The sequence below is a fragment of the Corythoichthys intestinalis genome, chromosome 4 (genome assembly GCF_030265065.1).
Source record: "Corythoichthys intestinalis isolate RoL2023-P3 chromosome 4, ASM3026506v1, whole genome shotgun sequence".
NCBI classification, from domain to species: Eukaryota; Metazoa; Chordata; class Actinopteri; order Syngnathiformes; family Syngnathidae; genus Corythoichthys; species Corythoichthys intestinalis.
In genome coordinates, this window is record NC_080398.1 from 39,729,557 (window position 1) to 39,757,211 (window position 27,655).

Genomic DNA, 27,655 nt, shown 5'->3' on the forward strand with positions numbered 1-27,655 from the left:
GGTACCGTTCTCGCACACATCATATAACTGTTTGCATTAGTATACCACATTCATTTAACTATAGTTTAGGCAGACTCCACTCAGTGGCCTTGAACACAGTAGAGTGAATCACCTTATCGGCGCTCATGAGGGGGAAAAGGAAAAATACTACCGTTTCTCGTAGGCACCGTCTAACTGTGTGAATTACTCGAACGCACGTAATATAATCAATCAGGGAATAGTATCATTTCTCATATTCACTGTAGGACTGCACTACTCTAACACACCTAATGTAAAATAAATAGCACACCATAGTTTAAAGAAACAGAATAGATACACAATGCCATCTTATCACAGAAGCCCAAAACGTGTGCGCCGCGAGCAAGATTGACGCACCAACTTGACACAATTAGTCCTCCCGACAAACGAACAAGGACAAAGACCAGCGCGCTTTGTCCTAAAACAAGTAGTGCCAGCCCGGATAACAAAGTTGATAGCAGGCGCTTGTGACGTCAAGACCAGCGTCGGTCGCTGTGGCAACCACATCCCATCTACGCACGAACCTAAACAGCCTGAAACCGGCCAGAGAGGGATGATCCCAAAGCAACGCCTGGACACACCTGGCCAGCCCACGGACTTAAAAAACACTGGACACTGAGATAAGTCAGATTTTGCTGCTCGGAAACATGTAGCCTTGTTTTGGATCCAGAATTGTCCCTCCGTCATCTGTTTTTGCCTTGTTTTTGACCACTGCCGACGAATAAATTGTCAACCTGCTTTCAGCGAGTCTTTTTCAAACTTTTGGAACATTGAGTCAGTACAAAGGGTTAATATCAGAGATGAACGCACGAAGTTCCGCCTTCCCAGTTGGCGCGCACGGAGGCAGCATCAGCAGAGCGGCACTTTGTTCAGCTGTCGCTGTTACCGTGCGGCTTGTCTGGGAAGGCGAATTTCAACATGAACAAATGGCAGGACATCTTGTCTTGCCGAAAGGAACATCTGATAACGAGGAAGCCGCGACTGGAAAGTTGACACTCAGCACTAAGGTGGCGCTGAGGTGGCAAAATCCTCAATTCTCGTTGCCCTGATAACAGTAACACCCTAAATCCTCCTGCCCAATCCACACAGAGATTAATCCTAAACAACACCCAAACACACCCTTCTTCCAGACAACAGCCCACCTCACCAGAGCCTTTAAAAGACTGAATGTTTCACTAATCGCTGTCTTTTCTCAGGAATCTTTTGTTGACTTGTGACATGGTGACCCTGGATCCAATTTGCCTCCTCGCCTGGGTCTCTCTGTGCTGTATGATTGCTGCCGACTTGAAATAAATTGTGATGATCAATGCAGAATAAATCTGTAATGACTTTTACTTTCAAGTGTATTGGCTCAGGTATTAAAACGTTCAATTCAAACCTTTGTTTTAAGAAACTACTAAAGAAACATTTTGAAGTGCAAGTCCCTTTATTAAATAAACAGGGAGCTATCCAAAAATGGGTCCAATTCTGGGGGACACTGGAGAACCACTAGACTCAAACTAAAGTATGTAAAATTAATCTGAAAGAAATCTGAGATATCCAAGGACTGATCTACATTTGAGGCATACTAGACTACACCAAAACTCGAACCAAAGGACTCTAGTGGAATTCTGATGTGTGATTTCATTTCAGATTTTTTTTCATGTCAGTTCATGTTCATGTTCATGAATGGTTTGTGTTAATGTCAAGGTTCCCCTAAAGTGGACCTTGTTATGTACAGATTGTGGGTACAAAGTCTAGAGACAACACCAACAAACCATTCTTGTATTGCTCCTGTTTTATTTTTTTTAGGGCTGTCAAAATTATCGCGCTAACGGGCGGTAATTAATTTTTTAAATTAATCACGTTAAAATATTTGACGCAATTAACGCACATACCCCGCTCAAACAGACTAAAATGATAGTACAGTGGTACCTCGACATACGATCGCTTCGACACACGATCTTTTCGACATCCAACGTAAAATTTGACTCGCCATTTGTTTCTACATCCGACGACATGCTCGAAATACGACGACATGACAGCACTGCAAACGAACGCACGGTGGATTTTCTTTTGTGAGAAATCAACACAGTTTTCAAAAAAAGTTGACACAGTTGGAGAAACAAGGAAAAAAGTGATGCTTACCTTTGAAATGAAGATGCAAGTTATAGAAAAATATGAGCTTGGGGTGCGCCTCCCTGAACTGGCTCAACAATACAGCTCCATGGTCCTCTTCCGACCACCGTTCGCCACTATTTATAAGTTAAGGTGACAATTATTATTGTGGTAACATTGCCAAGGAAATCGCCAGCTTCGTCACGTTTTTATCATTTATTTAAGAACTTATCCAACACAAAACGCCCATTGTCTTAAGCAGTTGACTGCTCTCAAGAAAACGAAAGTATTATCTCCACCGCACCGACCTATTTCACTGAGACGTCAGCTTCGCAGTGCGTTCAGGGACAGTAAAAAGTGTCCGCCATATTAGAATCCGATTCGTTACATTATTTACAGGAATAATTATTAATTATTCTTCTTATTATTATATTATTCTGAATTATTTATTTATAACTTATTTGTTTTTCTATGTTTAATTGCCATTTGTAACAGTGCCAGCAGTATTTATTAAGAATTTAGTGTATGTTTTTAGGCTTTGGAACGAATTAATGGAATTATAATGTATTCCTATGGGAAAATCCTGCTCGACATACGACCATTTCGACTTACAAACAAGGTCCTGGAACGAATTAAATTCGTATGTAGAGGTACCACTGTATAGTGTAATGTCCGCTTGTTACTTGTTTTTTGTTGTTTGGCTCCCTCTGCTGGCGCTTGGGTCCAACTGATTTTATGGGTTAGTACCATGAGTGAACATGGTGTAATTATTGACATCAACAATGGCGAGCTACTAGTTTATTTTCTGTTTGAAAATTTGACAAATTTTAATAAAACGAAAAAATTAAGAGGGGGTTTTAATACAAACTTTCTATAACTTGCACTAACATTTATCTTTTAAGAACTACAAGTCTTTCTATCCATGGATCACTTTAACAGAATGTTAATAATGTTCATGCCATCTTGTGGATTTATTGTTATAATAAACAAATACAGTACTTATGTACTGTATGTTGAATGTATATATCAGTCTTATATCTTATCTTTCCATTCCAACAATAATTTACAGAAAAATATGGCATATTTTATAAATGGTTTGGATTGCGATTAATTACAATTAATTTTTAACTCGATTAAGAATTGTAATCGTTTGACAGCCCTAATTTTTTTCATTATTTATTTATCTTTTTGATAAAGGGCTTGCACTGTGAACCACCGTGTTGAATTACGGTAATGCACATAATGCAAACAATGACACAAATGAGGGACAGCTAGCTTGACTTCATTGTTCCTTTTGGAGGCAGGCCTGAGCACAGTAGTTTTGCAGGTTAGCAAGTTCACACAGTTTAATGTTATGCTAACTCTGATGCAGGTCAGACTTTTAATAGCAAAACTAGTGGTGTTTCCCCCACCTCCACATCATTGATGTCTTTTTACATTACTTATAATGGATTGTTTTTGGGTTTGCTGTGCTGGCCCCCACCACCCCAAAAAATCGAATGTCCCTCCTTTTCGAAGGGTGCGGCATACTGTCGACACTAATCTGTTGGGGCTGTGTGAGTGTAGGTCTGTGTCTGTAGGGGGTCAATTCATCAGCCAATAAAACCTGCGTTTGAGGGGAAAAAAATGAACTGGCACATTCAGCAAATGAAATGGGATAAATGTAAGTCTGAACATATTGATAATAATTCAAGTAATCCTGGAAGGGTCTATTCTATCCTTACAACATATGGGAAGACAATTTAAATTACCGATATAAGTGATTCATTATTTAATGCAAATAAGGTTGCTCAAAAGTTGGTGGGGATAATTTTAGCATCCTGAAAAGTTGGTACTGTTATGTCCCTACCGTCCCTATGCAAACTTACACCCTCGGTCAATACCATTGACAGGAACCTGATATCAGTGTTGTTTTCATCCACGTTGACTATAGCGCAAATATTTCTTCAACGAACAATTTTTGTGATGACAATGACGAGACGATAACGAGCTACAACGTGTTTTGGGAGACTGAAACATAACGATACTAATTTCAGTTTTCGTCTGATGATAGGAGAACGAGACGAAATTGTGCAATAATTTCCGTCACACGTTCATAATGTGTGACATTTTATGTGTAGTTAGCCTGCATCGTAGCAGTGTCAGGTTGTGTAACTCTCCAGTCTACAGGCTTGCACACACGGTAAGCTTTGTTTTCTTATATCTTGGTCTGAGAGAATATGCAATGTAGCTTTAGCCTTGAGTGATCATCACACACTAAAATGTTTAACTTGTAGCGTTAGCATAGTATTCGCATTAGCATTTGTCGTCTTAAACTACACGGCAACTTTTTTTTTTTTTTACAGATAGTTTGTGGCTTCCAGGTGGGTATATCTAATTTAAAATAATGTACCGTTTTCGTGCTAAAGTAAATTATCAAAAACTTGGTGTTGTCCTTGTAGACCAGCGGTTTTTGAGATGACTAAAATATGACTAAGACTAATAAGTAGGGTTGTTCCGATCGTGTTTTTTTGCTCCCGATCCGATCCCGATCGTTTTAGTTTGAGTATCTGCCAATCCCGATATTTCCCGATCCGATTGCTTTTTTTTTGCTCCCGATTCAATTCCAATCATTCCCGATAATTTTTCCCGATCATATACATTTTGGCAATGCATTAAGAAAAAAATGAATAAAACTCGGATGAATATATACATTCAACATACAGTACATAAGTACTGTATTTGTTTATTATGACAATAAATCCTCAAGATGGCATTGACATTATTAACAGTCTTTCTGTGAGAGGGATCCACGGATAGAAAGACTTGTAATTCTTAAAGGATTAATGTGACTTTGTATATTGTGACTAAATATTGCCATCTAGTGTATTTGTTGAGCTTTCAGTAAATGATACTGTAGCCATTTAACGGTTCTGCCCAAATGCATGATGGGAAGTGCAACCATGACTGTGCGTCATGGTACCAATTGATATATCTTCTCTGCGTTGGGAAATAACATAGGGTGTTAAGAAAAAGATCAATTACTACCTTTCTTCCCCACATTGCTTCCCACGATATTTCTAATCGTAGGGAGAGGGATTGTAAGGCTTTAGCCAATTAAAAAAAGGCTCCAAAGGCTGCCAAAATCCACTCTACTCATTTTACGCTGCCTTTTAGCTCTATATATCGGTAAAACAGCACCATTACAGACTGAACGCGACAATGCGTGAGTGGGTCGCGCAGCGCATGCGTTAATTGCGTTAAATATTTTAACGTGATAGATTAAAAAAAATAAAAAATACCGCCGTTAATGGGATAAATTTGATAACCCTACCTTAAGCCTAAACTAAAGACTCTGGATGAGTGTAACGTTATGTCTGTAACGTTAAATACAATTAGAAAACGATTTAATTAAAAAAAATATATATATATTAAAAAAAGGCATGTCCGATATTTTTTTGCTGATTCCGATACTTTGAAAATGACGTGGCTCATCGATCGGGACATCTCTACTAATAAGTATTATCGACCATAAGACTAAGGCGAAAATTAAAAGCTGCCAAACGCAAGACTGCCTGATATCAACAGGAAGTGACCTCGAAATGCCCCAAATCACTAAAAAGTTACTTACGTAACAGCCGAAGCAAAGCTACCATCGCAATTTCTCCAGAAAATGTATTTTCTAAAACTGAGCCTTTCCTTTTGTGCTGCTGCAAGATCGCATATTTTTACGACCTCCCACAATCAAAATGGCCTTTTTCTATTCGTAAAATCATAAATTTTCCACTTTTGTGAACATTTTGGCCTTGAGGGAGGTCATTTTCCGTCTTGCTTTTGTCTGACTTCATTATAGACAGGTAATATAATCAAATAAAATGCTCAGCGTCTGTTTTGTGCGAGAAAACAGGTCCTTCCAAAGACCACTCTAAATAATATTTGTGTTACGCTCCCCAACCGTGTTATTCATCATTTTCTTTTCCAGCCTCCAAAAGGTAATTTCCTCTAGTAGACGTCAAAGCTGTGGCATGAAATAACTGTCAATTTGCTTCAGCTTTTCTACCCATTTGCTTTTTTTACCCCAACTCACAGTGCACATTGCACCCACGTGGGTGATGATGTCTTGCTTCCACCTTCTTCTTATCAAGATCTCACCCCCCCGCAGTGATTTAATTGATATTGAAGATGAAACTGATTTAATTTCATTTTTATTTTAGTTACATTCTGCAAGTGTTGATGTCATGAGCATCTGAATACAGTCAGCAAACCACACAGACGTCTGACATTGTCATTTCGGAGCTTTTTGTAGCCATCTACCAGTCTGTGACATCGGTCTGAAGAAAGTGTGCCCCATTCCTCAACGCAGAATACTTTCAGCTGTGACTGACTGTTGAAGTGAGAGGAAACACCATTGAAAGGAGCTGTCTGAAGCTTTCAGAAAGAGGATTGCAGACGCTTATGAGTCTGGTAAAGGATTTCAAAAGCTCTCAAAAGAATATAAAATCAGCCATTCCACTGTCCGGACATCCAAGACAACTGCCAACATGCCCAGGTCTGGCCGTCCAAGCAAGTTCACCCCGGGAGCAGACCGCAAGATGCTAAAAGAAGTCTCCAAGAACCCTAAAATGTCATCACGGGACTTACAGACGGCTCTTGCTACTGTTGATGTGAAAGTGCATGCCTCTCCAATCAGAAAGAAACTTCATAAGTTTAACCTTTATGGTAAGTGTGCAAGGAGGAAACCTTTGCTCTCCAAGAAGAACATAAAGGCCAGACTGCAGTTTGCCAGAGTGAATGTAGACCAAGACCAGAACTTCTAGAATAGTTTTCTTTGGACAGATGAGTCTAAAATTGAATTATTTGGACACCAGAACAGAGGACATGTTTGGCGTAAACCCAATACAGCATTCCAGCAAAAGAACCTCATACCAACTGTGAAGCATGGAGGTGGAAGTGTCATGGCTTGGGGATGCTTTGCTACAGCAGGACCTGGCCAGCTCACCATCATAGAATCCACCATGAATTCTATCGTGTATCAGAGGGTGCTTGAGGAACATGTGAGATCATCTGTGCCTAAATTAAAACTGATGCGAACTTGACCAAAACATACCAGTAAATCCACCAAAGAAGGGCTGAAATGGAGAAATGGCCGAGTCAAAGCCCAGATCTAAATCTTACTAAGATGCTGCGGGGTGACTTGAAACGGGCTGTACATGCAAGAAACCCCTCAAACATCTCACAGCTGAAAGTATTCTGCGTTGAGTGGGGCAAACTGTCTTCAGACCGATGTCAAAGACTGGTAGATGGCTAACAAAAGCGTCTCACTGAAGTTATTTCAGCCAAAGGGGATAACACTAGCTATTATGTGGTAGGGTGTCCTAACTTTTTCCTCAGTTAGAATTAGGGTTGTTCCGATCATGTTTTTTTGCTCCCGATCCGATCCCGATTGTTTTAGTTTGAGTATCTGCCGGTCCTGATATTTCCCAATCCGATTGCTTTTTTTCCCCCTCCCGATTCAATTCAAATCATTCCCGATAATTTTTCCCGATCATATACATTTTGGCAATGCATTAAGAAAAAAATGAATAAAACTCGGACGAATATATACATTCAACATACAGTACATAAGTACTGTATTTTTTTATTATGACAATAAATCATCAAGATGGCATTTACATTGTTAACATTCTTTCTGTGAGAGGGATCCAAGGATAGAAAGACTTGTGACTTTGTATATTGTGACTAAATATTGCCATCTAGTGTATTTGTTGAGCTTTCAGTAAATGACACTGTAGCCATGCCCCAATGCATGATGGGAAGTGGAACCATGACTGTGCGTGGTGCTACCAATTTATGTATCTTCTCTGCGCTGGGATATAAAATAAGGTGTTAAGATAAAGATCAATTGCTACCTTGCTTCCCCACATTGCTTCCCATGATATTTCTAATCATAGGGAGAGGGATTGTAAGGCTTTAGCCGATTAAAAAAAGGCTCCAAAGGCTGCCAAAATTCACTCTACTCATTATACGCTGCCTTTTATCTCTCTATATAGGTAAAACGGCGCCATTAGAGATTGAGCGCGACAATGCGTTTGTGGGTCGTGCAGCAAAAATATCAATTACCGCCATTATCGGGATAAATTTGATAACCCTACCTTAAGCCTAAACTAAAGACTCTGGATGAGTGTAACATATTATGTAACGTTAAATACAATTAGAAAACGATTTAATTAAAAAAAAAAAAAAAGATATACTGTTTATTAAAAAAAGGCATGGCTGATATTTTTTTTGAAGATTCCGATACTCTGAAAATGACGTGATCGGACCCGATCGATCGGAATATACATTTTTGTTGATATATTTGGTTTAATGATTAAAACAATGTTAATTTTTGTTGTTTACCTGCAATTAAATCACTTTCTTTTACCAGATATAAAGAAAAACAAGATGAGACATTAATATGTGAACATTTATTAATAAAGAACTGAACATTTAATGGGGTGTTTAAATTTTTTCATATGATTGTATGTGTAATTATTTTGTACTTCAATTCAATAATAATTAGGGCTGTCAAACGATTAAAATTATTAATCGAGTTAATTACAGCTTAAAAATTAATTAATCGTAATTAATCGCAATTAATCGCAATTCAAACCATCTATAAAATATGCCATATTTTTCTGTAAATTATATATATATTCTGTAAAATAATTTGTTGGAATGGAAAGATAAGACACAAGATGGATATATACATTCAACATACGGTACATAAGGACCGCAGTGGGCATTTCACTCTACTGTCATTTAAATCTGTCTATGCTGTCCTCACTCCGAAGCGTCTACTTTTTCCAAAGCTAGACAGCTAGTGAACGACGCCTTAATAATCAGACTTCTTCCTTTTTCATCTGATTTATTAATAAAATGGCCTCAAACCACTGTCATCTTTAGACTGTAGTGAAACTACAAAAAAAAGGACACAAGCATTGCATTAGCAACAACGTTAGCTTAGCACGCTATACAGGTTCACTAAACATAAACAAAAAGCATCTCATACAAAAAATATAACATTTCGCTTACTAACATAATATGTACATTCTTTACAACAACCCTACTTACGGACAAATCTTGTCCAAGGATCATATAAGCACAACATTACAAAGTAGGCGTCAGCCCGAGACGTCGTGCAGCCATATTGAACTGGCAAGAAAGCAATAAACCATGTCGCAAAGTGACCACAAAAGTTTGCTGTTAGACAGCACAAAAAACCTTGCTGTAATACTTACCAAAAGGCAGAATACTGTCTGAGCGGGACATGTGCGTTAATTGCGTCAAATATTTTAACGTGATTAATTAAAAAAATTAATTACCACGCGTTAATGCGATAATTTTGACAGCCCTAATAATAATACATTCAATAAAAGTTTGTCAGCTCCATTGTTAGGTTGGAGGCCAGCGTCGATGAGAAATTCGATGCTTGCCTTCAGTGCAATCTTCCCAGCCATTCAAGAGCGTGAGTTGCACAACTTGAATCAATGGCGGTTGCCATGGTAGCGATATTAAGCACCATCTTGTCTCTCTCACTTACTGTTGTTTGTCTAATTCATTATCTTAACTAAATGTTACGCAATTACAATGCTAATGTGTATGCAGTTATTCTTACCGGAGTGCTGGAGATTTCTTTGTCATTGAACACGACGCGCAACTCGGCGTCGTCGCTCAGACTCTCCGTCTGAAGCCACAGACGCACGCCGCCCGTCTCGGAAACGTCCACGTTCCAGCCAGACTTCAGCGTGATCACTAGTAATGGATGAGACATACCACTGGTTTATTAAAAAATGATCAATGCATCAAAACTCTGAGAGTGAGTTCAGTAATAATATGAACAGGCATACGTGGATTTCTGACTTGCTGGCTGAGCTCTTTGAGGCGTTCAAGGTCTGCGAGAGTCAAGAAAGGTTCATTAAACTTTTATTTCATTGATCACATTTTGAAAAGTTGATGGAGAACATGATGGCTTATTAGTGTAGTGACCTTGAGGGAAGGTGCTTTGCAAAAAGATTAGAACTGCTAGATTCACTAAGTCCATCTGGAGGTGATTTTGAGTCTATATGTTCGTGGAGTTAATCAAAACGCCATGAACGCCATAATACAGTGCCTTGCAAAAGTATTCGGCCCCCTTGAACCTTGCAACCTTTCGCCACATTTCAGGCTTCAAACATAAAGATATAAAATTTTATTTTTTTGTCAAGAATCAACAACAAGTGGGACACAATCGTGAAGTGGAACAACATTTATTGGATAATTTAAACTTTTTTAACAAATAAAAAACTGAAAAGTGGGGCGTGCGGTATTATTCGGCCCCCTTGCGTTAATACTTTGTAGCGCCACCTTTTGCTCCAATTACAGCTGCAAGTCGCTTGGGGTATGTTTCTATCAGTTTTGCACATCGAGAGACTGACATTCTTGCCCATTCTTCCTTGCAAAACAGCTCGAGCCCAGTGAGGTTGGATGGAGAGTGTTTGTGAACAGCAGTCTTCAGCTCTTTCCACAGATTCTCCATTGGATTCAGGTCTGGACTTTGACTTGGCCATTCTAACACCTGGATACGTTTATTTTTTAACCATTCCATTGTAGATTTGGCTTTATGTTTTGGATCATTGTCCTGTTGGAAGATAAATCTCCGTCCCAGTCTCAGGTCTTGAGCAGATACCAACAGGTTTTCTTCCAGAATGTTCCTGTATTTGGCTGCATCCATCTTCCCTGTCCCTGCTGAAGAAAAGCAGGCCCAAACCATGATGCTGCCACCACCATGTTTGACAGTGGGGATGGTGTGTTCAGGGTGATGAGCGGTGTTGCTTTTACGCCAAACATATCGTTTTGCATTGTGGCCAAAAAGTTCAATTTTGGTTTCATCTGACCAGAGCACCTTCTTCCACATGTTTGGTGTGTCTCCCAGGTGGCTTGTGGCAAACTTTAAACGAGACTTTTTATGGATATCTTTGAGAAATGGCTTTCTTCTTGCCACTCTTCCATAAAGACCAGATTTGTGCAGTGTACGACTGACTGTTGTCCTATAGACAGACTCTCCCACCTCAGCTGTAGATCTCTGCAGTTCATCCAGAGTGATCATGGGCCTCTTGGTTGCATCTCTGATCAGTTTTCTCCTTGTTTGAGAAGAAAGTTTGGAAGGACGGCCGGGTCTTGGTGGATTTGCAGTGGTCTGATGCTCCTTCCATTTCAATATGATGGCTTGCACAGTGCTCCTTGAGATGTTTAAAGCTTGGGAAATCTTTTTGTATCCAAATCCGGCTTTAAACTTCTCCACAACAGTATCTCAGACCTGCCTGGTGTGTTCCTTGGTTTTCCTATGCTCTCTGCACTTTAAACAGAACCCTGAGACTATCACAGAGCAGGTGCATTTATACGGTGACTTGATTACACACAGGTGGATTCTATTTATCATCATCGGTCATTTAGGACAACATTGGATCATTCAGAGATCCTCACTGAACTTCTGGAGTGAGTTTGCTGCACTGAAAGTAAAGGGGCCGAATAATATTGCACGCCCCACTTTTCAGTTTTTATTTGTTATAAAAGTTTAAATTATCCAATAAATGTTGTTCCACTTCACGATTGTGTCCCACTTGTTGTTGATTCTTGACAAAAAAATTAAATTTCATATCTTTATGTTTGAAGCCTGAAATGTGGCGAAAGGTTGCAAGATTCAAGGGGGCCGAATACTTTTGCAAGGCACTGTATATTCCTCAGCTGATATGGAAACGAAGACTTAAAGGGGAGTCAGTGTGAGAATTTTCAAACTAGGGCTGTCAAACGATTAAAATTTTTAATTGAGTTAATTACAGCTTAAAAATTAATTTATCGTAATTAATCGCAATTCAAACCATCTATAAAATATGCCATATTTTTCTGTAAATTATTGTTGGAATGGAAAAATAAGACACAAGATGGATATATACATTCAACATACGGTACATAAGGACTGTATTTGTTTATTATAACAATAAATCAACAAGATGGCATTAACTTAACACTAAGTTAAAGCGATCCATGGATAGAAAGACCTGTAGTTCTTAAAAGAAAAATGTTAGTACAAGTTATAGAAATTTTATTTTAAAACCCCTCTTAATGTTTCGTTTTAATAAAATTTGTAAAATTTTCAATCAAAAAATAAACTAGTAGCCCGCCATTGTTGATGTCTATAATTACTTACACAATGCTCATGAGTGCTGAAGCCTATAAAATCAGTCGCACCCAAGCGCCAGCAGAGGGCGGCAAAACTCCATAAAACACAATTAACAAGTGGGCATTTCACTCTACTGACATTTAAATCTGTCTGACCGCGACATGTGCGTTAATTGCGTCAAATATTTTAGCGTGGTTAATTAAAAAAATTAATTACCGCCCATTGAACGGATAAATGAGTGCAGGCGTTTTGCTTTGCTGCGTGCATTCGCACATTAACGTGACTCGTCATAGTCAAACTCAGATAACTGAAGCAGCTGGGGAAACCTCCATGCTGTCTGTGGAATAAAGTAAATAATAAATATCGGTAGTAACGGATTACGCTAAATAAGCACTTTATTATGCTTGTTGTTAACACTTGTGTATGTAAATCTGATTGCTGTAGATTGTTTTTTTCTTGGAGATGAAATGTGTGTATAGCAGCTTTGTATTTTTTTTTCATAGCGTTTTGACAGTTGCCATCATATTTTCGGAATCAAAGCACCGTATACCGGAACTGCATTCCAGCCCTGAATCTTATACCGGAACTGCGTTCCTGACCGTTCCCGCCCACTGGTGATACATCAAAACTGTTCAGACCATAAGGACACTCAGATTCCTAGTATCCGTGTCTAAGCAGCTGAACAGGTTAAAAACGGGTTAAAAACAAAACAAAAAATAACAAAAAGAAATAAAGTCGTTCGACCTTCAGCAGTGAGCAGGTGGCTGGATGACAAGCTAGGATCGTCGCTCATCTCCACGGTGTAGAGACCCAAGTCTTCTTCAGAGGGGTCGCGGAAGGTGAGGACAGACCTACAGGAGATCGACGTTAAATGTTCAATTTAAACCATTTCCTTTGTCTCCCTTCACTAAAAAGACATGTTTTGCATTATTTTTCTTCAAGTATTTCAGAGTGTGTTGCCTCGTCTGGTATGTCATAATTCAGCAACACTCAGAGCACCATGTTTCACTTTTTTTTTTTTTAAATAGGCAGCTCAGAAAAGATTGAATTTGTTGTATAATTTCACACTTGACGGGAAGACACGCACTCCAGAGATGCAAGCATTTGTATACAAGCCATTCAAATGTCAATTTTCTCAATGTGCCCCCTTTAACAAGTCAAATCTAGACTCAGGCATTAAGCGGCAATCCTCCCAAATTGCCAGCCGGCTTGTTCAAGCCTCATTTACAAGAACAGTCGCTCTATTAGCTCATATTTTAAGCAGAACATAAGTCATTTATCCTAATAAATTTCGTCCTTGTGAGGATGAAATCTTTTTACGAGCGGAAAGGGGAAGGACGGAACACCGCTTTCGAAAGAACACGAGAAGGCACTTAAAGAGTGTGAAAAGGTCAGAGACTTCGGAGAGTTGAGTTCAGTGACCGAATTTCAACTTGGCTCCATCTCGTGTCCTTTTCACCAAGTTCCCGATCCGCCGTGTTCACACTTACGCAAAGCGTCCCTACCTGCCGTCCTTGTTGTCCGTCTGAGCTCTCGCCCCGTCGATTGGCTCCGTGTAATTTTTGTTCCAGAGTCCCACGTTGCCGTCGACTACGTGATCGCATTCGTAAGCCAAGTAGATGAAGCCGTCGTCATCGACACCCACTTCTATGTCTTTGGTGTCTGAGGATTACAAATGGAAGATATAAATACCTGGATGAGCACTAACTATCTTCTACTTAACCCTGAAAAGACAGAAGTCCTTATAATAGGCCTGAAAAGTGTGAGAGACTCTTTAGCTGCCCAGATAGTCACCCTGGACAATGTAAGTGTAGCCTCCAGCACCACAGTTAAAAAAATAGGAGTTTTATTCGACCCTGACTTATCGTTTAAAGCTCACATTAAACAAACCTGCAGAACGGCCTTCTTTCACCTGCGCAACATAGCCAAAATTAGAAATATTTTATCTAAAAACGATGCCGAAAAATTAATTCATGCGTTCGTTACATCGAGATTGGATTACTGTTACTCCGTACTTGCAGCTTGTCCTAAAAGTTCTCTAAAAGGTCTTCAGCTAGTCCAAAACGCAGCTTCAAGAATTTTAACAGGAACCAATAGAAGAGAGCACATCACCCCTGTGCTCCAGGCCCTTCACTGGCTTCCAGTCGAGTTTAGAATTAAATTTAAAGTCCTCCTTCTTACATTTAAGACCATTAATGGGTTGGGGCCATCTTATCTCACCGATGCTCTGGTTCCATACCGCCCCAACAGAACACTCCGCTCTCAGAATGCAGGTCTACTGGTAGTTCCCAGGGTTTCTAAAAGTACTGTCGGAGCTAGAGCCTTTAGCCACCAAGCCCGTTTTATGGAATCAGCTTCCAGCTAATATTAAAGAAGCCGAGACAGTCTGCACATTTAAGATTAGATTAAAAACGTCCCGATTCGACAAAGCTTATGGTCAGGCTAATTGAAGTCGGCGTAGACTCACAGTTTAGTCTAAGCTGCACTAGAAGTTATAATGCTGGGGGAAGTACAGCCACCGAGTTCTATCTCCTTTTTCTCACTCTACCTACCACTTGTCTTACTTTATTTCTATTTTCTAATGTTAATATCTAGTTGTCTAGTCTCTTCATCACTAGTCACCCGGTGTCCCCTTTCCCCCCTCCCCTCTGGGGAGGGGCTATTTTTCAGCTGCAGCCTCCTGACTGTCCGGACCCCTGTCTGGATGGACGTCCTCGTTGCTACCTCCGTCTCATCTGGCTCGATGGACCTCTTCTTGTTCCTTTACTCCACTGCATCTTTACGGACTGTAACTTCGCCTGCTAATTCCCATTAGCAGTCCTGGGGCTTCCTGTCTATCCGTCCAGGGAGTGGATCTCTCCTGACTGTGGTACTCCCCAAGGTTTCTCATTTTCTCCCAAAGACTCTGGAGTTTTTGGAGTTTTTCCTTGCCGACATAGAGGGTCTAAGGATGGGGGATACCCAGGACTTGAACTTTATTTATTCATCTTTGTTGCTTCATTTGCTGTTTCTGATTGTGTATCATATTGCCTCTGCAAAGCCCTTTGAGACAACCTTGTTGTGATCCAGGCCTAAACAAATAAAATTGAATTGAAGCTATGGTTGTTATGCTTCAAACAAGGGTGTAGGTTTGGACTCAACATTGATAGTGACGATTAAAGGAGAGTACCCTTTCTCGTAGGCACCGTCTAACTGTTTGCATTATTCTAACACACTTAACTCATTTGCTCCCAAAAACGTGTAAATACGTTCTATTTTTAATTGTTTCAGTGTCACAAAAACGTATTTATATGTCTTTTACGTTTTTTTCCCACAAGAGACATCTCTAGGTTCTGATGCAACTTGGCTCCAAAGCACAACACTCAAAATCCATTTTAAAGTAATAAAACTGGCCACTGGAGGGCAGTAGCGCATTTGGTAAGAACTTATATCGGACCAAGAAAGGAAATCAAGGGCGTAGGTTTGCATCGGGATGGTAGGGACATAACACTACCAACTTTTCAGGATGCTCAAATTATCCCCACCAACTTTTAAGCAAGCTTATTTGCATTATATAATGACTTCAGTAATATAGGCCATTTAGATTGTCTTCCTATATGTTGTAAGTAGGGTTGTTCCGATCATGTTTTTTTGCTCCCGATCCGATCCCGATCGTTTTAGTTTGAGTATCTGCGGATCACGATATTTCCCTATCAGATTGCTTTTTTTTTTTGCTCCCGATTCAATTCCAATCATTCCCGATAATTTTTCCCGATCATATACATTTTGGCAATGCATTAAGAAAAAAATGAATAAATCTCGGACGAATATATACATTCAACATACAGTACATAAGTTCTTTGTTTATTATGACAATAAATCCTCAAGATGGCATTTACATTATTAACATTCTTTCTGTGAGAGGGATCCACGGATAGAAAGACTTGTAATTCTTAAAGGATAAATGTGACTTTGTATATTGTGACTAAATATTGCCATCTAGTGTATTTGTTGAGCTTTCAGTAAACCAGTAGCCATTTAACTTCTGCCCAAATGCATGATGGGAAGTGCAACCGTGACTGTGTGCTGTGGGACCAATTGATATATCTTCTCTGCGTTTGGAAATAATATAGGGTGTTAAGAAAAAGATCAATTACTACCTTTCTTCCCCACATTGCTTCCCACGATATTTCTAATCATAGGGAGAGGGATTGTAAGGCTTTAGCCAATTAAAAAAGGCTCCAAAGGCTGCCAAAATTCACTCTACTCATTTTATGCTGCCTTTTAGCTCTATATATAGGTAAAACGGCGCCATTACAGATTGAACGCAGCAATGCGTGAATGGGTCGTGCAGAGCATGCGTTAATTGCGTTAAATATTTTAACGTGATAATTAAAAAAAAAAAAAAAAATTACCGCCGTTAACGGGATAATTTTGATAACACTACCTTAACCCTAAACTAAAGACTGATGAGTGTAAGATGTTATGTCTGTAACGTTAAAAACAATTAGAAAACGATTTAATTAAAAAAATATATATGTATTAAAAAAAGGCATGTCCGATATTTTTTTGCTGATTCCGATACTTTGAAAATGACGTGATCGGACCCGATCTATTGGCATCCCGATCGATCGGGACATCTCTAGTTGTAAGGATAGAATTGATCCTACCACTTTCATTATGTTCAGACTTACATTGACCCCTTTTCATTTGCTGAATGTGCCAGTCCATTTTTTCCCCTCGCACGCACGTTTGATTGGCTGATGACTTGAACCCCCCCCCCCCCCCCCCCCCACACACACACACAGCCCGACAGAAATACAACATGCCGGCTCCCCCGCCCCCTTCAAAGACAAGGGATATTAGAAGTTTTTTTTCCCGCCAGCAGCAGCCACTGTAAGTAATGTAAAAAGACGTCAATGTTGTGGAGGTGGGGAACGCTCCCCTAATTTAGCTACTGCTACAGTGCTTCAAGTCGATTTTACTCACTGAGATTTCTTGAAATAAGAAAAACAGCCAGCTGAAAATAAGCTTAACAGAAAAAAAAAGTTTACCAGGACAATTTAAATCAAAATCTGTTGCCCTCTGCCCAAAAGCTGAAGATGGGTCATCACTGGGTCTTTCAGCAAGACAATAACCCTAAACATATGGCCAAATCTACACAGAAATGGTTCACTAGACACAAAATCAAGCTCCTTCCATGGTCATCTCAGTCCCCAGACCTTGTTTTGTTGGGAAATGGGGATTGTACAAAGTATTAACACCAGAGGTGCTAATAATTGTGACATACATTATTTGTCAAATATTTTTTTCATTATGTGGGATTTTTTCCCCACTGAATGAATGCACTTTTATTGAAGGTTGGATTTTTCTCTTTTTTTTCCATTAAGGTCCCATATTATTTGAATAAAAAAAAAATATATTAGAAGCTAAAAAACACATTTTTCAGGGGTGCCAATAATTATGGAGGACACTGTATGTTTGTGTATGTTTTGCAAATATTCATGTATGTTTTGAAAAAAAAAAACAATGTATACTGTGGATGTTTTGTTAATGTTGCCGAGTTGTCTTTTGCATGGAAACTGTCGAAATGGCTCTTTGAGTAACAAAGTTTGCTGACCTCTCTGCTCTCATAGAAAAACATACAGTGCCTTGCAAAAGTATTCGGCCCCCTTGAATCTTGCAACCTTTCGCCACATTTCAGGCTTCAAACATAAAGATATGAAATTTAATTTTTTTGTCAAGAATCAACAACAAGTGGGACACAATCGTGAAGTGGAACAACATTTATTGGATAATTTAAACTTTTTTAACAAATAAAAAACTGAAAAGTGGGGCGTGCAATATTATTCGGCCCCTTTACTTTCAGCGCAGCAAACTCACTCCAGAAGTTCAGTGAGGATCTCTGAATGATCCGATGTTGTCCTAAATGACCGATGATGATAAATAAAATCCACCTGTGTGTAATCAAGTCTCCGTATAAATGCACCTGCTCTGTGATAGTCTCAGGGTTCTGTTTAAACTGCAGAAAGCATTATGAAAACCAAGGAACACACCAGGCAGGTCTGAGATACTGTTGTGGAGAAGTTTAAAGCCGGATTTGGATACAAAAAGATTTCCCAAGCTTTAAACATCTCAAGGAGCACTGTGCAAGCCATCATATTGAAATGGAAGGAGCATCAGACCACTGCAAATCTACCAAGACCCGGCCGTCCTTCCAAACTTTCTTCTCAAACAAGGAGAAAACTGATCAGAGATGCAGCCAATAGGCCCATGATCACTCTGGATGAACTGCAGAGATCTACAGCTGAGGTGGGAGAGTCTGTCTATAGGACAACAATCAGTCGTACACTGCACAAATCTGGCCTTTATGGAAGAGTGGCAAGAAGAAAGCCATTTCTCAAAGATATCCATAAAAAGTCTCGTTTAAAGTTTGCCACAAGCCACCTGGGAGACACACCAAACATGTGGAAGAAGGTGCTCTGGTCAGATGAAACCAAAATTGAACTTTTTGGCCACAATGCAAAACGATATGTTTGGCGTAAAAGCAACACCGCTCATCACCCTGAACACACCATCCCCACTGTCAAACATGGTGGTGGCAGCATCATGGTTTGGGCCTGCTTTTCTTCAGCAGGGACAGGGAAGATGGTTAAAATTGACGGGAAGATGGATGCAGCCAAATACAGGAACATTCTGGAAGAAAACCTGTTGGTATCTGCACAAGACCTGAGACTGGGACGGAGATTTATCTTCCAACAGGACAATGATCCAAAACATAAAGCCAAATCTACAATGGAATGGTTCAAAAATAAACGTATCCAGGTGTTAGAATGGCCAAGTCAAAGTCCAGACCTGAATCCAATCGAGAATCTGTGGAAAGAGCTGAAGACTGCTGTTCACAAACACTCTCCATCCAACCTCACTGAGCTCGAGCTGCTTTGCAAGGAAAAATGGGCAAGAATGTCAGTCTCTCGATGTGCAAAACTGATAGAAACATACCCCAAGCGACTTGCAGCTGTAATTGGAGCAAAAGGTGGCGCTACAAAGTATTAACACAAGGGGGCCGAATAATATTGCACGCCCCACTTTTCAGTTTTTTATTTGTTAAAAAAGTTTAAATTATCCAATAAATTTTGTTCCACTTCACGATTGTGTCCCACTTGTTGTTGATTCTTGACAAAAAAATTAAAATTTTATATCTTTATGTTTGGAGCCTGAAATGTGGCGAAAGGTTGCAAGGTTCAAGGGGGCCGAATACTTTTGCATGGCACTGTATAGCGTTTTTCCCTATAGGATTGCATTGGAGCTTAATACCGTAACAAACATTATGCAAGGGCTGACCTGGCGAGGTCTGTGCCACGACCGGCTCCGAAGGGAGGGAGGCAGCACCCGTTCCCGCCTCATTGACAGCAGACACACGAAGACGGTAAGTTTGACCCGGCTGAAGACCCGAAACCTGCATGTCATCAAAAACACATCAAACATTTAGCACCTTACTATATTCTTCCTCAGTTTTTGAATAATACCTTATAATACGTGTCTGTAACCGGCTTGGCATTCACAGCAGTCCATTCGTCGGATTGGTCGCCCAGGCTGATTTCCAATAAATATCCCGTAACGGGTCCCCGGCCTTCGTAGAGCGGCGCGGCCCACAGGAGCACTAAAGAGTGGTCCCTAGCCTCGCGGACTTCCACGTCAAAGGGACAACCTGAGAAAGATTTATCACTGAGCACGCGTTTCCGTGTCGACGTCTATCAATAACCGTGAAACAGACAAGACAAAATTCCTCGATCCGTCTGATTGCAGCGGTTAATTTGCGTAATGATTTTTGGGGCCCACTTTAGAATTATTAAGGCCATCAAGGGGAGCCCATTAGCCAGGATTAATGATCCGAGCTTCAAAAACCAGTATGAGCTTGAGAGCGCTTCGTTCCATTTTCAATATTAATGTCACAGGGAGCTGCATGCGTGTGTGTGTCTATGTTTCTATGCAATAATCATACATCTCTCAGAATACACGTGTCATCCCCGAGGGCTTTTGTTTCAGCGCGACTTTTATGTCACCATGGCAACACTGAAGGGCGGGGAACTAATGAGCATTCGTTTCGCACCAGCATCGCGAAACATGCTATGCTATGGTAGAATCAAACAATATGTATTATGTAAAAAGGGAGCTTGGAGAACTTTGTTAGCACTGATTTAACCTTCACTTGTTGAATGAGCCTAAATGAGCAAATAAATAAATAAGCAGTAGACTTCTCGGGCAGGCTCTGTTGTAGCGAAGCTACAGTGTATCACAAATGTGAGTACACCCCTCGCATTTCTGCAGATATTTAAATATATCTTCTCATGGGACAACACTGACAAAATGACACTTTGACACAATGAAAAGTAGTCTGTGTGCATCTTACAGTGGGGCAAATAAGTATTTAGTCAACCAATAATTGTGAAAGTTCTCCCACTTGAAAATATTAGAGAGGCCCGTAATTGTCAACATGGCTAAACCTCAACCATGAGAGACAGAATGTGGGGGAAAAAAAACAGAAAATCACATTGTTTGATTTTTAAAGAATGTATTTGCAAATCATGGTGGAAAATAAATATTTGGTCAATACCAAAAAGTTCATCTCAATACTTTGTTATGTACCCTTTGTTAGCAATAACGGAGGCCAAACATTTTCTGTAACTCTTCACAAGCTTTTCACACACTGTTGCTGGTATTTTTGGCCCTTTCCTTCATGCAGATCTCCTCTAGAGCAGTGATGTTTTGGGGCTGTCGTTGGGCAAAACGGACTTTCAACTCCCTCTTCACCCCGTGGCGTCAAAATGATAACAAGAACGGTGAGCAAAAATCCCAGAACCACACTGGGGAACCTAGTGAATGACCTACAGAGAGCTGGGACCACAGTAACAAAGGCTACTATCAGTAACACAATGCCCCGCCAGGGACTCAAATCCTGGACTGCCAGACTTGTCCCCCTACTGAAGAAAGTACACGTTCAGGCCCGTCTGCGGTTCGCTAGAGAGCATTTGGATGATCCAGAAGAGGACTGGGAGAATGTGTTATGGTCAGATAAAACCAAAATAGAACTTTTTGGTAGAAACACAGGTTCTCCTGTTTGGAGGAGAAAAAATACTGAATTGCACCATACCCACTGTGAAGCATGGGGGTAGAAAAATCATGCTTTGGGGCTGTTTTTCTGCAAAGGGACCAGGACGACTGATCTGTGTAAAGGAAAGAATGAATGGGGCCATGTATCGAGAGATTTTGAATGAAAATCTCCTTCCATCAGCGAGGGCATTGAACATGAGACGTGGCTGGGTCTTTCAGCATGACAATGATCCCAAACACACAGCCAGGGCAACAAAGGAGTGGCTTCGTAAGAAGCATTTCAAGGTCCTGGAGTGGACCTTGGACCTAGCCAGTCTCCAGGTCTCAACCCCATAGAAAATCTGCAGAGGGAGTTGAAAGTCCGTGTTGCTCAACGATAGCCCCAAAACATCACTGCTCTAGAGGAGATCTCCAAAATACCAGCAACAGTGTGTGAAAAGCTTGTGAAGAGTAACAGAAAACGTTTGGCCTCCGTTATTGCCAACAAAGGGTACATAACAAAGTATTGAGATGAACTTTGGTATTGACCAAATACTTATTTTCCACCATGATTTGCAAATAAATTCTTTAAAAATCAAACAATTTGATTTTGTGTTTTTTTCTTCCACATTCTGTCTCTCATGGTTGAGGTTTAACCATGTTGACAATTACAGGCCTCTCTAATATTTTCAAGTGGGAGAACTTGCACAATTAGTGGTTGACTAAATACTTATTTGCCCCACTGTATAAAAAAAAAAAAAAAATCGGGATTTTAAAAGGGAACAAATTTGAATTGTTTTGATGCCGCTGCTCATGGAGACTCGTATATGGCTAAGGTAGGTGTCTGTTTTGGTTTTAGGTTGGTAGCAGTTTTGGTTTTGAAAATATTTGAATTTGTCATGTCAAGTATTATAAAGTCTATGGTTTCTGTGTTATACTTTCACAATATAAAATCGAGTGATTCCACACAAAGGCAAGAAAAGACCAAGCCTTGTGGTTTATTGAAGTACATTCAGTGTTAGCTGGCTGTGGGGCAGTGCACAAGGAATGCACTGTTTTGGGCAGTAGAGCATCTAAAAAGAATATCTACAGCTCATTATTTCCGCGCTATTTGCCAGAAGTCTTCTAAAATAGCACGTCAAATAAAATGTTTTCGTTTACACGCTTTATTCTGAAAATCACAATCGGTTCTCCTGTTACAAGCTTTTGCTTGACTACGTTGGTGCGAAGTTGGAAATTGGGAGAAAAATCCACAGAAAGGTATTTCAAGTTAAAGAATGTAATTCTGGTTTAAACCTGTGAAAACGATCTTAATATTGACTATGACATAACGTCTACGTTCTTTATGGCGTGTGTTTGACTCGAGTCTTCGCATACTAGCATAGCATTTGATGGTTGATTTTAGGGCTGTCAAAATTATCGCGTTAACGGGCGGTAATTATTTTTTTTCAATTAATCACGTTAAAATATTTGACGCAATAAACGCACATGTCCCGCTCAAACAGATTAAAATGACAGCACAGTGTAATCTCCATGTGTTACTTGTGTTTTTTGGAGTTTTGTCGCCCTCTGCTGGCGCTTGGGTGCGACTGATTTTATGGGTTTCAGCACCATGAGCATTGTGTAATTATTGACATCAACAGTGGCGAACTACTACTTTATTTTTTGATTGAAAATTTTACAAATTTTATTAAAACGAAAACATTGAGAGGGATTTTAATATAAAATGTCTATAACTTGTACTAACATTTATCTTTTAAGAACTACAAGTCTTTCTATCCATGGATCGCTTTAACAGAATATTAATAATGTTAATGCCATCTTGTTGATTGTTATAATAAACAAATATAGTACTTATCTACCATACGTTGAATGTATATATCCGTCTTGTGTCTTATCTTTCCATTCCAACAATAATTTACAGAAAAATATGCCATATTTTATCGATGGTTTGAATTGCGATTAATTACGATGAAATAATTTTAAAGCTATAATTCACTCGATTAAAAAATTTAATCGTTTGACAGCCCTAGTTGATATCACTGGTTGTAATTTCAGATGAGCATTTTGAAGTATTAAGAAAAGATTTAAGTTGTCAACAAACAAGAGACTATTATTGTTGTGGTGATGCAGTACATATTAGGGCCAAATAAAGATAAGGAAAAAAAAAGGAATAAGAGATGTAAGTAGCTGTAATCAGCTACGCATTTTACGTACATGTACCATAGCTGAGAGCTATGACATTAGCCTGGCTAATGAAATATTTCAAATCATTTTGTTATGGTTCTTTTTGGAAAAAAATAAATGTGAGAAAAAAAACCTAATTTTTCATGATATGACGCAATTATGCCGTGGCACAACATGTTGGAACTGTCCGACTCTGATGTAGCCAACCACTACCACAGCTTCAAAAAATCCTAGGTGAAACCCTGTACTGTGTACATTGACTGACGCTGGGCTGCTACTGAGGTGTGTAAACACCCCAGTAATGGCGGCCACCACTAGAGGGTGATGTCCACCTACAGTGCCCTCCATAATTATTGGCACCTCTGAAAAAGATGTGTTTTTTAGCTTCTAATAATTTTTTTTAGTTCAAATAATATGGGACCTTAATGGAAAAAAAGAGAAAAATCCAACCTTCAATACAAGTGCATTCATTCAGTGGGGAAAAAATCCCACATAAAGAAAAAATTATTTGACATCAAATAATGTGTGTCACAATTATTAGCACCCCTGCTGTTAATACTTTGTACAACCCCCTTTTGCCAACAAAACAAGGTCTGGCGACTGATATGGCCATGGGAGGAGCTTGATTTTGTGTCTGGTGAACCATTTCTGTGTAGATTTAGCCATGTTTAGGGTCATTGTCTTGCTGAAAGACCTAGTGACGACCCATCTTCAGCTTTCGGGCAGAGGGAAACAGATTTTGATTAAAAATGTCCTGGTATTTCAAAGCAGTCATGATGCCATGCACCCTAACAAGGTTCCCAGGGCCTTTGGAAGCGAAACAGCCCCACAGCATCACTGACCCACCCCCATACTTCACAGTGGGTATGAGGTGCTTTTCAGCATACGCATCTTTCGTGGCACGCCAGACCCCCTTAGAGTGTTTGTCGCGTGGGACCAAGATTGAGCTTTTTGGCAACAAACACTCTAATGCCCCTTTCCCACTGAAACTAGTGGGTCAATGCGCGTTTTTTCCAAGCCGATGCAACCCACTAGCAATTGGCATTTGGCACCTTTCTCATTGACAAAAAAAGTCGTGTCTTTTTTTTTTTTCCCACCCGTCTAACTCTCCACCCCTCCTCAGCCGTGCGTAAGGTTCGTGACGTCACCACGCCAAGATGCGCTTCGACAAGTGCGACCGAATTCATTCAGTTCAAGGAAGTAAACAATGCAAAGCAACATGGAAGCCTCCTTTCCATTTGTGTTATCTGTTTTCATGCTTTTTACTGCCCTCAAAATGGTCGAAATGCAGCAAAGAATCTACACTCTGCTTGTGCTGAGGCAACGTAGGCGACGTGAATTTTGGTTTGAAATTGAAAGGAGTCGTGTACGTCACAGAAGGAGGAGAAGAGCCTTTGTTTCATCTGTTATAGCTATTGCTAACGCTGCTACACCGACTGTTCGCCGTATGTGGATCCGGGCTAGAGCACATGGTTTTTGTTTTTTGTTATGACGCATCACGTACTAGCCTACGTCACCACGTAGATTAGGGTGTTGACTGTTGACCCGGGGTTTTGCTTTCACACTGCATGACGATCAGAGCCGAGGTGATTTTAACGCGGGTCGCTTGGTGGGTTGATTGACAGGGGTCGAGGCGGGTCGCTGCCCCTTTCCCACTGCCACCAAAAGCCGATTGTTAGCGGGCTGACATGGGTTTTTTGGCCAGTGGGAAAGGGGTAATATATGTGGGTCTGGCGTGCCACGAAAGATGCGCATGCTGAAAAGCACCTCATACTAGAGCCTAGTTCAGGCCTAAAAAATCCAGCCCGACCCGACACGGCCCGCCGGTATTGAGGCCTGACCCGGCCCGAGCTCGATCACTTAACTAGATTTGCAGGCCCGAGCCCGAAAAACCCGATTTTTTTTTTTTTTTTTTTGGAGTGACGCGGAAAAAACGCAGCAGCAGCAATTTATTTTCATTTCTTCGAGTTGGCAGAAAAAAACGCAAGTTTTCTTAATGTTTAAATAATCTACATATTTTTCTGAGAATTATCAAAGCATTCACACAACGAAATAACGCTGGGAAAGTTTGTTAAACATATTTCTGAGTGTGTGGGATATTGTTCTCACATGGACGCGCCTCTCTGACAAGGAAATGAAAATGAGGGCGGCGCCTCGGCCGTGCGCAAACGGTACAGCGGGAGGACAAGAAGAAAAAGCGGCCGGCGCCACGGCGTTCGTGCACACGCACAGGCAAAAGCGCAATACAGAGAGCCTGCTCTCCAATTTTTTTTTTTGTTTTGTTTTTTTAATAATTTATTAGTCCGGCATGGCGGCCCGACCCGACCTGACCCGAACATGAATGCTTAAAATGTGGGCCCGACCCGACCCGACATTCGGGTCGGGTTCGGGTTCGGGCACAAAATCTAACCTCTACCTCATACCCACTGTGAAGTATGTCAGCCCGAAAGCTGAAGATGGGTCGTCACTGGGTCTTTCAGCAAGACAATGACCCTATGGCCAAATCTACACAGAAATGGTTCACCAGACACAAAATCAACCTCCTCCCATGGCCATCTCAGTCCCCAGACCTTGTTTTGTTGGCAAAAGGGGGTTGTACAAAGTATTAACACCAGGGGTGCTAATAATTGTGACACACATTATTTGATGTCAAATAATTTTTTCTTTATGTGGGATTTTTCCCCACTGAATGAATGCACTTGTACTGAAGGTTGGATGTTTCTCTTTTTTTCCATTAAGGTCCCATATTATTTGAATAAAAAAAAAAAATAGAAGCTAAAAAACACATCTTTTTCAGGGGTGCCAATAATTATGGAGGGCACTGAATCTCTGATTAGTCAATAGAGTAGGTAGACCGATTGTTGTGCATCAAGACCTGCGATCTGAACCTAGCCCTGGAGGCCGAGGTGCGGTCGCACCCCCAAAACCTCACTAAGTTCCGCCCCTGCAGCCAATCAATTTTGACTGGGAGGGGCGAATGAACGAACGATCCTTCAAATGGTTTGAACATCCTTTGCCGTCAATGGCAGTGAATTGGTTTTTCTTTTAATAAAATCTTCCATACACAGTATTATTTTAGATGATTTCTTACCTGGCTCTGGCATAGTCCACTCCTCACACAGAAAAGCCTCACTGGCATCCGACGGCTTCCCCACGCCAACCATGTTGGCAGCATACACGCGGAACTGGTACCAAAGCCCCCCGGTCAGGTTGGAAACCTATAAGAAAAAAGTCTAAATAAACTAATAATGCCCAAATGATGACTTCAGTGGAGTCGAGCGTGTGATAAATGGAGAATAAAGTAAAACTGAGCCAGACTTGGCACTTGGCTGCCACGTTCGTTTTAGATTTATACTCTTGGGTTGCACAGGAGCTTTTTTTTCCTGACTCTAGCAGGCATTTGAGAAGGCATTACTGCTGCTGCAACAGCGTTTTCTCTTGAACCCCTCCTCCCCCAGACACTTTTACTTTGGGAAGAGAGGGGATTCAACCTTATTGATTTGCACATTGATCTTACTATTCGCAGCCACTTAGACTTCAAGGCTCTTATCGTCTCGGTGAGACGCTTTCTCCTTAGTCACCGAGGCTAAACGATGCACTCGGAGGAGCGGTGGAATCCCCCCCAAAAAAGGAAAAAAATAAATAGTGAGATTTAACTTTTGGAAATCAAATTACGGTGGTTAAAATTTAGAGGGCACTTGGCGTCCACTAGGGGGCAATGAAGTGGCGTTCGATGATTTGAATCACTTTCCCTCCTCCTGTGTAATCATCCTTTGCCCTGTTCAATAAATCATGCTGGAAGTAGATGCAATACTCTTGCAAGGCACTTGTTATTTTTGCCCAAAGGGGGGCGCTTCATGTTCTCACCTTTTAAACGAGACGTGATTAACCCCCACATTCCCCTTCATTTTAAAAATAGTTTCTACTTGCCATAATAACATTCTATGCAGTGAATTTGTAGGAATCCTGCCACCAAGAACTTGAAATCACAAATAGCTGGTATTGACAATGGGCCTAAATGTAAAATCACAATTCAGAATAACTCATTGATTGCCATTCACAGCATGAGACGTCCAGTCCATTTGAAGTGGGAGGTTTTGG

The 27,655-nt window shown here is 40.4% G+C and overlaps 1 protein-coding gene across 1 annotated transcript in view; it reads right to left on the reverse strand.

Moving 5' to 3' along the window:
* LOC130914549 (myomesin-3-like) overlaps positions 1 to 27,655 on the reverse strand; it is a 193,708-nt gene that overhangs the window by 16,632 nt on the left and 149,421 nt on the right. Inside the window, exons 19-25 of the mRNA XM_057833824.1 lie at positions 26,646 to 26,772; positions 19,804 to 19,985; positions 19,619 to 19,733; positions 13,801 to 13,957; positions 13,040 to 13,146; positions 9,984 to 10,028; positions 9,752 to 9,888 (exon numbers count right to left, since the gene is read on the reverse strand). Of these exons, the coding sequence (XP_057689807.1) occupies positions 9,752 to 9,888; positions 9,984 to 10,028; positions 13,040 to 13,146; positions 13,801 to 13,957; positions 19,619 to 19,733; positions 19,804 to 19,985; positions 26,646 to 26,772 (870 nt within the window). The remainder of the gene's footprint in view (positions 1 to 9,751; positions 9,889 to 9,983; positions 10,029 to 13,039; positions 13,147 to 13,800; positions 13,958 to 19,618; positions 19,734 to 19,803; positions 19,986 to 26,645; positions 26,773 to 27,655) is intronic.